The sequence below is a fragment of the Scyliorhinus canicula genome, chromosome 9, assembly GCF_902713615.1.
Source record: "Scyliorhinus canicula chromosome 9, sScyCan1.1, whole genome shotgun sequence".
NCBI classification, from domain to species: domain Eukaryota; kingdom Metazoa; phylum Chordata; class Chondrichthyes; order Carcharhiniformes; family Scyliorhinidae; genus Scyliorhinus; species Scyliorhinus canicula.
The window spans coordinates 3,023,008-3,037,523 of NC_052154.1; the positions used below are offsets into that span (position 1 = coordinate 3,023,008).

Below are 14,516 nucleotides of genomic sequence, written 5' to 3' on the forward strand. Positions count from 1 at the left end.
GGGCCTGTTCTGTGCTGTATTGTTCTATGTACTCTCTTGCTTTTCTGTATTTATAGAAGCTTTTTCAATTTTTAAAAATGTTTTGCTCTAGTTATCTTTCATCATTTACTTTTTCTCCTTTTATTACTTTTATAGTAACCCTTTGTTGATCTTTAAAAGTTGACCAACCTTCCAGTCTGCCATTGGCCTTTGCAATATGCTATGTCTTAGTTTTTATCTTTATGTTATTTATAACTTCCTTGTTTAACCATGGATGTTTAGTCCCCCTTTGACAATCTTTCTTCCTCTCTGGAATATATTTTAGTTGGGAGGAATTTAGTATCTCCTTTAAACGACTGTCATTGCTCATCTTCCCGTTTAGTTTTGCTGCCCAGTCCACGAGAGCCAAATATTTCCCCATGCTGATTTAATTGCTTCTGTTTAACTTCAGAACGCTAGTGTGGGACTCTACTTTCTGGCCTTCAAACTGAATTTGGAATTTTGTTATGCTATGATCACTCTTCCCGAGAGATTCCTTAACTATGAGATCATTAATTAATCCCTCCTCATTACACAATACCAAATCCAGACTAGCCTACTCCCTGGTTGGTTCCACAACGTATTGCATTCAATGAACCCTTGTTTTTTTTAGTGATACGCATGAACAATCATATGTGTAAGTATATTTGGCCTCCGACCATTAGGTGGCAGGCACGTTATACCATGTGACACTAACCTAGGGGGAGTCTGTCGGGGAGTTTGTTGTGGTTAGTTATGTTTTGTGATTGTTCCAGTTTGTCAGCATTAATTTCCAACCCACGGTTTATTTTACAATAACAAATTTGACTAGTCTAGAACTAGATATTCTTTCCTACGCCGACTCGATCATTGTCACAGTACCAGAACATAACAGATTTGAGAAAAAGAAGCTCTTTTTCCGGGAGCTGTCAGCTCGTCCTCAGTGTGATAGAGGCAGAATCATTGACTCTAGCTTTAGACGCAGTTCGGTAGAATGTTGACGAACAAAGGGGTCAAAGTTTATCAGGGTTCAACAGGAATGGAGGCCACAATCACATCTTGTTAAAATGCAGAGCAGGCTCGAGGGGCTGAATTGGACATTGAGGTTGGTATTGTATTGTGTTGTTTCCCTCTCTGGGTGGGCACTCTGTGTTCGTCACCACTCTCTGGGTGGGCACTGTGCTCCCTCACCACTCTCTGGGTGGGCACTGTGCTCCCTCACCACTCTCTGGGTGGGCACTGAGCTCCCTCACCACTCTCTGGGTGGGCACTCTGAGCTCCCTCACCACTCTCTGGGTGGGCACTGTGCTCCCTCACCACTCTCTGGGTGGGCACTGAGCTCCCTCACCACTCTCTGGGTGGGCACTGAGCTCCTCACCACTCTCTGGGTGGGCACTGAGCTCCCTCACCACTCTGGGTGGGCACTGAGCTCCCTCACCACTCTCTGGGTGGGCACTGAGCTCCCTCACCACTCTCTGGGTGGGCACTGAGCTCCCTCACCACTCTCTGGGTGGGCACTCTGAGCTCCCTCAGCACTCTCTGGGTGGGCACTCTGTGCTCCTCACCACTCTCTGGGTGGGCACTGAGCTCCCTCACCACTCTGGGTGGGCACTGAGCTCCCTCACCACTCTCTGGGTGGGCACTGAGCTCCCTCACCACTCTCTGGGTGGGCACTCTGAGCTCCCTCACCACTCTCTGGGTGGGCACTGAGCTCCCTCACCACTCTCTGGGTGGGCACTGTCCTCGTCACCACTCTCTGGGTGGGCACTCTGAGCTCCCTCACCACTCTCTGGGTGGGCACTCTGAGCTCCCTTACCACTCTCTGGGTGGGCACTCTGAGCTCCCTCACCACTCTCTGGGTGGGCACTGAGCTCCCTCACCACTCTCTGGGTGGGCACTGAGCTCCCTCACCACTCTCTGGGTGGGCACTGTGCTCATCACCACTCTCTGGGTGGGCACTGAGCTCCCTCACCACTCTCTGGGTGGGCTCTGTCCAGTTGTGTATTCAGTGCCGACTGTCCAATGCCTTGACTCTCTCCAGTGCCTAGAGACAAGGGGAGGCATTCGTTCCTGAGAATCCTCGGTGAATTGAAGCCAGTCAGACTGGTGCAGGAGATGTGTCATCAGACTGTGTGTCTCTGAATCACGCAAATATTCGGCACTCCCAGCTCCGAGCCCTGAGCCCCAGGCAATAACTGCCTGCAGCAAATGCCAGGGATTACATCGTGTTTACAACTCCAGCTAGCCTTTAGCTGCAGAGCTGGGAAAGCGGTTAGAGTCAGGCGTTGAAGGTGACAATCCATTCAGTGGTTTCAGCTGAATGGTGAATGGTTGGCACTCCACCAGGGCAGGAGTTCAGTACGTGGACGGTGGTCTGACCTGATCAGAATGTGAACTGTTGCCCATGCCCCACTTGTGGATCATTTGCCTTCGCTGGCCGGAATTTCTGGGTGTGAGATTTTCTGGAATATTGAAACCTGTGACCTCACCACTCGAGTCAGGGACCAGGTTGTGGACGATGTAATCAACCAGGAAATGGCCGTTGCGTGGTGGGGCTGCCAGCCATCACGGTGTGGAGTGTGTTCCAGTCGAGGCCACGGGAACTCAGTTGAGTGTGTGGGTATTTTATTTCAGGTACAGTGTATATGAGAGTGGCTCATTAGCTGCCAGCGATGGTGTTCTTTGAGAAGGATGTTTTCAATGTGGACAGCAGGTGGTTCAATGTGTGCAAGCGCAGGAAGCCACTTGAGCTGAGTCGCCTCAATGTTCCAGAAATGATCCTCATGGCTTCCCAGTGGTGGAGATCTCTCCGGATTGGGCTTGGCTAATAGCCCCTTGGGACAGTGGTGGAGATCTCTCCGGATTGGGCTTGGCTAATAGCCCCTTGGGACAGTGGTGGAGATCTCTCCGGATTGGGCTTGGCTAATAGCCCCTTGGGACAGTGGTGGAGATCTCTCCGGATTGGGCTTGGCTAATAGCCCCTTGGGACAGTGGTGGAGATCTCTCCGGATTGGGCTTGGCTAATAGCCCCTTGGGACAGTGGTGGAGATCTCTCCGGATTGGGTGCTGGCTCCCGTGCCAGGTTCAGCAACAGCTGTTGGTTATCCCAGCGACCCCGTGAGACTACACACCTGACTGAAATCCTCCAATCCCGGTACACAGTCTCTTTCCCCATTACCTATAATAATAATAATCTTTATTGTCACAAGTCGGCTTACGGAACCACTACAATGAATGGGTGGCATGTGGCACAGTGGTTAGCACTGGGCCTGCGGCGCTGAGGTCCCAGGTTCGATCCCGGCCCTGGGTCACTGTCAGTGTGGAGTTTGCACATTCTCCCCGTGTCTGCTTGGGTTTCACCCCCACAACCCAAAGATGTGCTGGGTAGGTGGATTGAACACGCTAAATTGCCCCTTAATTGGAAAAAAATATAATTGGGAACTTTAAATTAAAAAAAAACACACTGCAATGAAGTTACTGTGAAAAGCCCCTAGTCACCACACGCCAGCACCTGTTCGGGTACACTGAGGGAGAATTCAGAATGTCCAATTCACCGAACAGCACGTCTTTCGGGACTTGTGGGAGGAAACCGGAGCACCCGGAGGAAACCCACGCAGACACGGGGAGAACGTACAGACTCCGCACAGACAGTGACCCAAGCCGGGAATCGAACCTGGGACCCTGGAGCTGTGAAGCAACAGTGCTAACCACAGAGCCACCGTATCCCCCACATCCCCCACGGCCAGCCCCAGCGATGATTGCCGATCGCCCACCTCGCAGCACACAACGTCCAGTCCCTCTAGCTGTGTGACTCAGAGGTGAGCGTTACCCATTGAGCCAAACTGTTAGGAGTGGACGGTGATGATGATTATTACCCAATATATTCCCCATACCGGGGTCTACACTTCAAAGATGCTTCACTGGGTGTCAAACACATTGGGGAGTGCTGAGGTTGTGAGTAATGCTACTGCAATGCAATTTCTTTCACTGTCTCTGTGAGGGAGCATGGCAGTATGGAGGCAATAATACTGTTTACAGTCGCTGACTGATTGCTGACTGCAACATGTGACAGAGAGGCAGTAACAGCTTTCCTTGTGATGCATCTGTGCTTTTAAATGTGGGAGTTGAGTGATTTACTGAAGGAGTAAATTGTGCAGCTTATAACCCCAAATCATAAAAGAAATGTTTGTGTTCTTATCGTAAATGTTCACCTGCAGCACGAGACAGCTGGGCTGATTCTTAAATTAGAGAGGCTTAAAACAGGGGATTTCCAAAACCTTTCGAACCACACAAACACACACATCTCTCTCACACACACAAACACACACACATCTCTCTCTCGCACACACAAACACATCTCAATCTCTCTCTCGCACACACAATCACATCTCAATCTCTCTCTCGCACACACACACACACACACATCTCTCTCTCACACACACACAAACACACACACATCTCTCTCACACACACACAAACACATCTCAATCTCTCTCGCGCACACACAAACACATCTCAATCTCTCTCTCGCACACACAAACACATCTCAATCTCTCTCACACACACACAAACACACACACATCTCTCTCACACACACACAATCACATCTCAATCTCTCTCACACACACACAAACACACACACATCTCTCTCTCACACACACAAACACACACACATCTCTCTCTCACACACACACACATCTCTCTCACACACACACAAACACACACACATCTCTCTCTCACACACACACAAACACACACACATCTCTCTCTCACACACACATCTCTCTCACACACACAAACACGCACACATCTCTCTCTCACACACACAAACACACACACATCTCTCTCTCACACACACAAACACACACACATCTCTCTCTCGCACACACACAAACACACACACATCTCTCTCTCACACACACAAACACACACACATCTCTCTCACACACACAAACACACACACATCTCTCTCTCACACACACAAACACACACACATCTCTCTCTCACACACACAAACACACACACATCTCTCTCTCACACACACAAACACACACACATCTCTCTCTCACACACACAAACACATCTCTCTCTCATACACACAAACACGCACACATCTCTCTCTCGCACACACACAAACACGCACATCTCTCTCTCACACACACAAACACACACACATCTCTCTCTCACCCACACATCTCTCTCACACACACATCTCTCTCACACACACAAACACACACATCTCTCTGACACACACAAACACACACATCTCTCTCTCTCACACACACAAACACACACATCTCTCTGACACACACAAACACACACACATCTCTCTCTCACACACACAAACACACACACATCTCTCTCTCACACACACACAAACACACACACATCTCTCTCTCACACACACAAACACACACACATCTCTCTCTCACACACACAAACACACACACATCTCTCTCTCACACACACAAACACACACACATCTCTCTCACACACACACAAACACACACACATCTCTCTCTCACACACACATCTCTCTCACACACACATCTCTCTCACACACACAAACACACACACATCTCTCTCTCACACACACAAACACACACACATCTCTCTCACACACACAAACACACAAACATCTCTCTCTCACACACACACAAACACACACATCTCTCTCTCACACACACACAAACACACACATCTCTCTCTCACACACACAAACACACACACATCTCTCTCTCGCACACACAAACACACACATCTCTCTCACACACAAACACACACACATCTCTCTCGCACACACAAACACACACACATCTCTCTCTCACACACACAAACACACACACATCTCTCTCTCACATACACAAACACAAACACATCTCTCTCTCGCACACACAAACACACACACATCTCTCTCTCGCACACACAAACACACACATCTCTCTCTCACACACACACAAACACACACACATCTCTCTCTCGCACACACAAACACTCTCTCTCTCACACACACAAACACACACATCTCTCTCTCACACACACAAACACACACACATCTCTCTCTCACACACACACAAACACACACACATCTCTCTCTCGCACACACACACATCTCTCTCTCTCGCACACACAAACACACACATCTCTCTCGCACACACAAACACACACACATCTCTCTCGCACACACAAACACACACATCTCTCTCTCACACACACACAAACACACACATCTCTCTCTCACACACACACAAACACACACATCTCTCTCTCACACACACATCTCTCTCACATTCACGTCTCTCTATCTCACATTCACACCCACTCACCCTCATATCCTCACCAACACAAACCACAGTCACCTCTCTCCGAGGCCCGAACAGCCCTCCCCAAGGCCAGACCCCCACCTCCTTCCCGAGGCCCGAATCCCACCCTTCCCGAGGCAGTTTGCCACACCTGTCTTTGTTTCCTGAATCCAGAATCCTCCTTCCTTTCCCAAGGCCCAATTCCCATCCTCGCCTTCGTTACCTGAGGTCAGAATCTCCCTCCATTCCTTAGCCCCAAAACCCCCCCTCCTTCCCCAGACTCTCCTCCCCTTTCCTAAGGCCCAAATCCTGCCTGCTCCTTTCCCGAACCCCACTCCTTTCCCAAACCCCACTCCCTTCTTTCCCGAACCCCACTCCCTCCTTTCCCGAACCCCACTCCCTTCTTTCCCGAACCCCACTCCCCCTTTCCTGAACCTCACCCTCCTTTCCCGAACCCCACTCCCCCCTTTCCCGAACCCCACCCTCCTTTCCCGAACCCCACTCCCCCCTTTCCTGAACCTCACCCTCCTTTCCCGAACCCCACTCCCCCCTTTCCCGATCCCCACCCTCCTTTCCCGAACCCCACTCCCTTCTTTCCCGAACCCCACTCCCCCTTTCCTGAACCTCACCCTCCTTTCCCAAACCCCACTCCTCTCCCAAACCCCACTTCCCACATTCCCGAACCCCACTCCTTTCCCGAACCCCACTCCCCCCTTTCCCGAACCCCACTCCCCCCTTTCCCGAACCCTACTCCCCCCTTTCCCGAACCCCACTCCCCCCTTTCCCAAACCCCACTCCCCCCTTTCCCGAACCCCACTCCCGCCTTTCCCAAACCCTACTCCCCCTTTCCCGAACCCCACTCCCTCCTTTCCCAAACCCCACTCCCTCCTTGCCCGAACCCCACTCCCCCCTTTCCCGAACCCCACTCCCCCTTTCCCGAACTCCACTCCCTCCTTTCCTGAACCCCACTCCCCCCTTTCCCGAACCGCACTCCCCCCTTTCCCGAACCCCACTCCTTTCCCGAACCCCACTCCCCCTTTCCCAAACCCCACTCCCCCTTTCCCAAACCCCACTCCCCCTTTCCCAAACCCCACTCCTTTCCCGAACTCCACTCCCCCCTTTCCCGAACCCCACTCCCCCCTATCCCGAACCCCACTGCCCACTTTCCCGAACCCCACTCCCCCTTTCCCGAACCCCACTCCTTTCCCGAACCCACTCCCCCCTTTCCCGAACCCCACTCCCTCCTTTCCCGAACCCCACTCCTTTCCCGAACCCCACTCCCTCCTTTCCCGAACCCCACTCCCCCCCTTTCCCCGAACCCCACTCCCCCCTTTCCCGAACCCCACTCCTTTCCTGAACCCCACTCCCCCCTTTCCTGAACCCCACTCCCTCCTTTCCCGAACCCCACTCCCCCCTTTCCCGAACCTCACCCTCCATTCCCGAACCCCACTCCCCCCTTTCCTGAACCTCACCCTCTTTTCCCGAACCCCACTCCCCCCTTTCCCGAACCCCACCCTCCTTTCCCGAACCCCACTCCCTTCTTTCCCGAACCCCACTCCCCCTTTCCTGAACCTCACCCTCTTTTCCCGAACCCCACTCCCCCCTTTCCCGAACCCCACCCTCCTTTCCCGAACCCCACTCCCTTCTTTCCCGAACCCCACTCCCCCTTTCCTGAACTTTTACCCTCCTTTCCCGAACCCCACTCCCCCCTTTCCCGAACCCCACTCCCCCCTTTCCCGAACCCCACTCCCTTCTTTCCCGAACCCCACTCCCCTTTCCCGAACCCCATTCCCGAACACCACTCCCCCCTTTCCCGAACCCCACTCCCCCCTTTCGCGAACCCCACTACCTCCTTTCCCGAACCCCACTCTCCTTTCCCCAACCCCACTCCCCCCTTTCCCGAACCCCACTCCCCCCTTTCCCAAACCCCACTCCCCCCTTTCCCAACCCCACTCCCCCCTTTCCCAAACCCCACTCCTTTCCCGGACCCCACTCCCCCTTTCCCGAACCCCACTCCCCCCTTTCCTGAACCCCACTCCCCCTTTCCCAAACCCCACTCCTCTCCCAAACCCCACTTCCCCCTTTCCCGAACCCCACTCCTTTCCCGAACCCCACTCCCTCCTTTCCCGAACCCCACTCCTTTCCCGAACCCCACTCCCCCCTTTCCCGAACCTCACTCCCCCCTTTCCCGAACCCCACTCCCCCCTTTCCCGAACCCCACTCCCCCCTTTCCCAAACCCCACTCCCCCTTTCCCGAACCCCACTCCCGCCTTTCCCGAACCCTACTCCCCCCTTTCCCGAACCCCACTCCCTCCTTGCCCGAACCCCACTCCCCCCTTTCCCGACCCCACTCCCCCCTTTCCCGAACCCCACTCCTTTCCCGAACCCCACTCCCCCCTTTCCCGAACCCCACTTCCCCCTTTCCCGAACTCCACTCCCTCCTTTCCTGAACCCCACTCCCCCCTTTCCCGAACCGCACTCCCCCCTTTCCCGAACCCCACTCCCCCCTTTCCCGAACCCCACTCCTTTCCCGAACCCCACTCCCCCTTTCCCAAACCCCACTCCCCCTTTCCCAAACCCCACTCCCCCTTTCCCAAACCCCACTCCTTTCCCGAACTCCACTCCCCCCTTTCCCGAACCCCACTCCCCCCTTTCCCGAACCCTACTTCCCCACTTTCCCGAACCCCACTCCCCCCTTTCCCGAACCCCACTCCTTTCCCGAACCCCACTCCCCCCTTTCCCGAACCCCACTCCCTCCTTTCCGAACCCCCACTCCTTTCCCGAACCCCACTCCCTCCTTTCCCGAACCCCACTCCTCCCTTTCCCCGAACCCCACTCCCCCCTTTCCCGAACCCCACTCCCCCCTTTCCCGAACCCCACTCCCCCCTTTCCTGAACCTCACCCTCTTTTCCCGAACCTGCGTTTTGCGTTCAGGAGAAATCCGTATCGGATTGGAAAGATATAGAAAGCACGGTATGAACAATGTCAAGCGGGTTTCTGGTCACATGGCGGGATACAGATCATGCAGCTTTGCTCAGGACTGAGTGCAGATGATTTAATTCCCTTGGCAGCATCTTCTACCACAGCATCTTCTACCATAGCATCTTCTACCATAGCATCTTCTACCGCAGCATCTTCTACCATAGCATCTTCTACCATAGCATCTTCTACCATAGCATCTTCTACCATAGCATCTTCTACCATAGCATCTTCTACACAGCATCTTCTACCATAGCATCTTCTACCGCAGCATCTTCTACCGCAGCATCTTCTACCATAGCATCTTCTACCCTAGCATCTTCTACCATAGCATCTTCTACCATAGCATCTTCTACATAGCATCTTCTACCATAGCATCTTCTACCATAGCAATCTTCTACCATAGCATCTTCTACCGCAGCATCTTCTACCATAGCATCTTCTACCCTAGCATCTTCTACCATAGCTTCTTCTACCATAGCACCTTCTACCATAGCATCTTCTACCATAGCATCTTCTACCATAGCATCTTCTACCATAGCATCTTCTACCGCAGCATCTTCTACCATAGCATCTTCTACCATAGCATCTTCTACCATAGCATCTTCTACCATAGCATCTTCTACCATAGCATCTTCTACCATAGCATCTTCTACCATAGCATCTTCTACCATAGCATCTTCTACCATAGCATCTTCTACCATAGCATCTTCTACCGCAGCATCTTCTACCATAGCATCTTCTACCCTAGCATCTTCTACCATAGCATCTTCTACCATAGCATCTTCTACCATAGCATCTTCTACCATAGCATCTTCTACCATAGCATCTTCTACCATAGCATCTTCTACCATAGCATCTTCTACTGCAGCATCTTCTACCATAGCATCTTCTACCATAGCATCTTACTACCATAGCATCTTCTACCATAGCATCTTCTAACCGCAGCATCTTCTACCATAGCATCTTCTACCATAGCATCTTCTACCGCAGCATCTTCTACCATAGCATTTTCTACCATAGCTTCTTCTACCATAGCATCTTCTACCATAGCATCTTCTACCATAGCATTTTCTACCATAGCTTCTTCTACCATAACTTCTTCTACCATAGCATCTTCTACCATAGCATCTTCTACCATAGCATCTTCTACCATAGCATCTTCTACCATAGCATCTTCTACCATAGCATCTTCTACCATAGCATTTTCTACCATAGCTTCTTCTAGCATAACTTCTTCTACCATAGCATCTTCTACCATAGCATCTTCTACCATAGCATCTTCTACCATAGCATCTTCTACCATAGATCTTCTCCATAGCATCTTCTACCGCAGATCTTCTACCCTAGCATCTTCTACCATAGCATCTCCTACCATAGCATCTTCTACCATAGCATCTTCTACCATAGCATCTTCTACCATAGCATCTTCTACCATAGCATCTTCTACCATAGCATCTTCTACCGCAGCATCATTCTACAGAGCAATTTTCTACCATAGTTTCTTCTAGCATAGCTTCCTTCTACCATAGCTCTTCTACCATATCATCTTCTACCATAGCATCTTCTACCATAGCATCTTCTACATAGCATCTTCTACCCTAGCATCTTCTACCATAGTATCTTCTACCATAGCATCTTCTACCATAGCATCTTCTACCATACATCCTCTACCATAGCATCTTCTACCAAGCATCTTCTACCGCAGCATCTTCTAACCATAGCATCTTCTACCATAGCATCCTCTACCATAGCATCTTCTACCATAGCATCTTCTACCATAGCATCTTCTACCCTAGCATCTTCTACCATAGTATCTTCTACCATAGCATCTTCTACACATAGCATCTTCTACCATAGCATCCTCTACCATAGCATCTTCTACCATAGCATCTTCTACCATAGCCATCTTCTACCATAGCATCTTCTACCGCAGGCATCTTCTACCCTAGCATCTTCTACCATAGCATCTTCTACCATAGCATCTTCTACCATAGCATCTTCTACCATAGCTATCTTCTACCATAGCAATCTTCTACCATAGCATCTTCTACCATAGCATCTTCTACCGCAGCATCTTCTACCATAGCATTTTCTACCCTAGCATCTTCTACCCTAGCATCTTCTACCATAGCATCTTCTACCATAGCATCTTCTACATAGCATCTTCTACCATAGCATCTTCTACCATAGCATCTTTCTACCATAGCATCTTCTACCATAGCATCTATCTACCGCCAGCATCTTCGACCATAGCATCTTCTACCATAGCATCTTCTACCATAGCAATCTTCTACCATAGCAGCTTCTACCGCAGCATCTTCTACCATAGCATTCTACCTAGCATCTTCTACCGCAGCATCTTCTACCATAGCATTTTCTACCATAGCTTCTTCTACCATAGCATCTTCCTCCAATAGCATCTTCTACCATAGCATTTTCTACCATAGCTTCTTCTAGCATAACTTCTTCTACCATAGCAATCTTCTACATAGCATCTTCTACCATAGCATCTTCTATCACAGCATCTTCTACCATAGCATCTTCTACCATAGCATCTTCTACCATAGCATTTTCTACCCTAGCATCTTCTACCCTAGCATCTTCTAACCATAGCATCTTCTACCATAGCATCTTCTACCATAGCATCTTCTACCATAGGCATTCTACCAGAGCATCTTCCTACCATAGCATCTTCTACCGCAGCATCTTCTACCATAGCATCTTCTACCATAGCAATCTTCTACCATAGCATCTTCTACCAATAGCATCTTCTACCATAGCATCTTCTACCGCAGCATCTTCTACCAGAGCATTTTCTACCATAGTTTCTTCTAGCATAGCTTCTTCTACCATAGCATCTTCTAACATATCATCTTCTACCATAGCAGTCTTCTAACCATAGCATCTTCTACCAGTAGCATCTTCTACCATAGCATCTTCTACCATAGCATCTTCTAACCATAGCATTTTCTACCATAGCGTCTTTTAGCATAACTTCTTCTACCATAGCATCTTCTACCATAGTATCTTCTACCATAGCTTCTTCTTACCATAGCATCTTCCTAACCATAGCATCTTCTACCCTAGCATCTTCTACATAGCATCTTCTACCAGTAGCACTTCTACCATAGCATCTTCTACCCTAGCATCTTCTACCATAGCATCTTCTACCATAGCATCTTCTACCATACTATCTTGCTACCCTAGCAGTCTTCTACCATAGCATCGTCTACCCTAGCATCTTCTACCCTAGCATCTTCTAACCACTGCATCGTCTACCATAGCATCTTCTACCACAGCATCTTCTACCATAGCATCTTCTCCATAGCATCCTCTACCATAGCATCTTCCTACCATAGCTTCTTCCCCACTGTTACCAGACTCCTGAAAGACACTGCTTAAGGACTGAACTGATCTCCACGCATCATCTGCACTGTTTAGTTCTACACTCCTGTGCTTCACCCAATGCCTGTATCTAAGTCTTGACATTGTGTATTTATGTCCTATGTTTTTCATGTATGGACGATCTGTCTGGACTGTACGCAAACAATACTTTTCACTGTACCTCGGTACACATGACATAAATCTAAATCTAAACCATAGCCCTGATCTGATTGGAATTTGGTCATTGTACTGAAGAATGAAAGTAAGTGTATTTATCATAATGTCGGAAATATGGCAGGAAATGTGGACTCCCACAGACAGCAATATGGCCCTTAACTACTATTGATAAACATCATCAAATAAACCTCCCTTAAACTTCTTGAAATAAGTGTGGAATCTAGTAGTGAAGGCTTTGGTTTAACATTCTAACTGAAATGTTACAGCGCTGACAGGGCTGGACCCCCCAGAACTGCCCTGAACCTTCCTCCTGGGAAAGAGCGACCATTCTGTTTGGTTGGGATTTACCATGTGAACATCTCAGAGATTCTAAAATAATTTTCAGTCACTCTGGTGTTAAGGAAACTACAAATCAAATGAACACTAGCACGATGCTTCATCAAGCTGCTTGTATTTTATTTTTACGTTTTTATTAAGGCATTTGTGATTTAAACAACAATTTTGAATGCACACACATAACACAGTGAATAACCCCCCCCCCCAACCAACAACCATACCAGGCAACATGGCTTACGCACACAGATCCCGCCTCCCACGTCCTCTCGCCAATTTCCCCATCGTATTCCCCCTCCCGCTCTCCCCTCCCCCCATCCTCTCCCATCCCCCCTCTCCCCCCTCCCGCTCTCCCCATCATCCCCCCTTCCCCATCCCTCCCCCTGGGTATTGTCCTGCCTGTTCTGGCAGTTACTGTAGAATTCAGCTTCCCTCTGGGTCACCTTGTTCCAACTGAACTCAGTCCGCGCTTGCATTTCTATGGGGCCCCTGGTTGCTAGACACATCCCAGTTTTTTTTTACACCTTGGCCGGATTCTCCTCCTCTCGGGACTAAGTCCCCACGCCATCGGAAAACTGGCGCCAACCACTCCGACGTCAACACCCCTAAAGGGCGGAATTCTCCACACTTTCGGGTGGTCTTCACCGGAGGGGTTGGCGCCGCTCCAGCTGGCGGCGAAGGGATGGCGCAAGTTCGCGCTTGCCGAGGGACGGCGTGTTCTCGCGCATGCTGGAACGGTGGCGTGATTCCGGCATGCGCAGACCAGCCGTGTATTTGGCACATGCGCTGGGGGTTCTCTTCTCCGCGCCGGCCATGGCGGAGCCTGACAGGGGCTGGCACGGAAGAAAGAAATGCCCCCATGGAAACGAGCCCGCCGCAGATCGGTGGGCCCCGATCGCGGCCAGATCACCGTGGGCCGCCCCACCGGGGTCGATCCCCCGCGCCCTCCCCACCCCCCGAGGACCACCCACGCACCACCCACCTGCCAGTCCCCTGGTGCGCTTGAGTGATTCACCGTTGGGCTGGCCAAAATGGACGCCCGCTCAAAACCCCCTCGAGCCCGGAGAATTGCCAGGGACCGCTGCCAACAGCTCCTGACCGCATGGCGGGAGACCCACCCTCGCCCGAAAAATGGGTTCCGGAGAATACGCAGCCGGCGTTCGGGGCAGCGTGGTGATCGCGCCGCCCCCAGGTCAGAGAACCCGCCCAATTTCTGTTTCAGAATTGTAAAACCTCATTAAATACAGGCATCTAACAAGCCACACAGGCATACAGGCAACATTAAAAATAACAAAAGTTATTCTTATCCTAATACACGCACACAAAACACCATGAATTAAT

At 50.5% G+C, this 14,516-nt stretch overlaps 1 protein-coding gene across 4 annotated transcripts in view; it reads left to right on the forward strand.

The window, feature by feature from the left end:
• LOC119971061 (BTB/POZ domain-containing protein kctd15-like) overlaps positions 1 to 14,516 on the forward strand; it is a 71,343-nt gene that overhangs the window by 18,384 nt on the left and 38,443 nt on the right. Inside the window, exon 1 of one of the 4 annotated variants that reach the window (XM_038806194.1) lies at positions 2,518 to 2,631. The exons of 2 other annotated variants lie outside the window; for them this stretch is intronic. In XM_038806194.1, coding sequence (XP_038662122.1) covers positions 2,533 to 2,631 — 99 coding nt within the window. In that variant the 5' untranslated portion in view covers positions 2,518 to 2,532. Of the gene's footprint in view, positions 1 to 2,517; positions 2,632 to 14,516 lie in introns of those variants that run through there. One more of the 4 variants, XM_038806195.1, reaches the window with a different exon arrangement.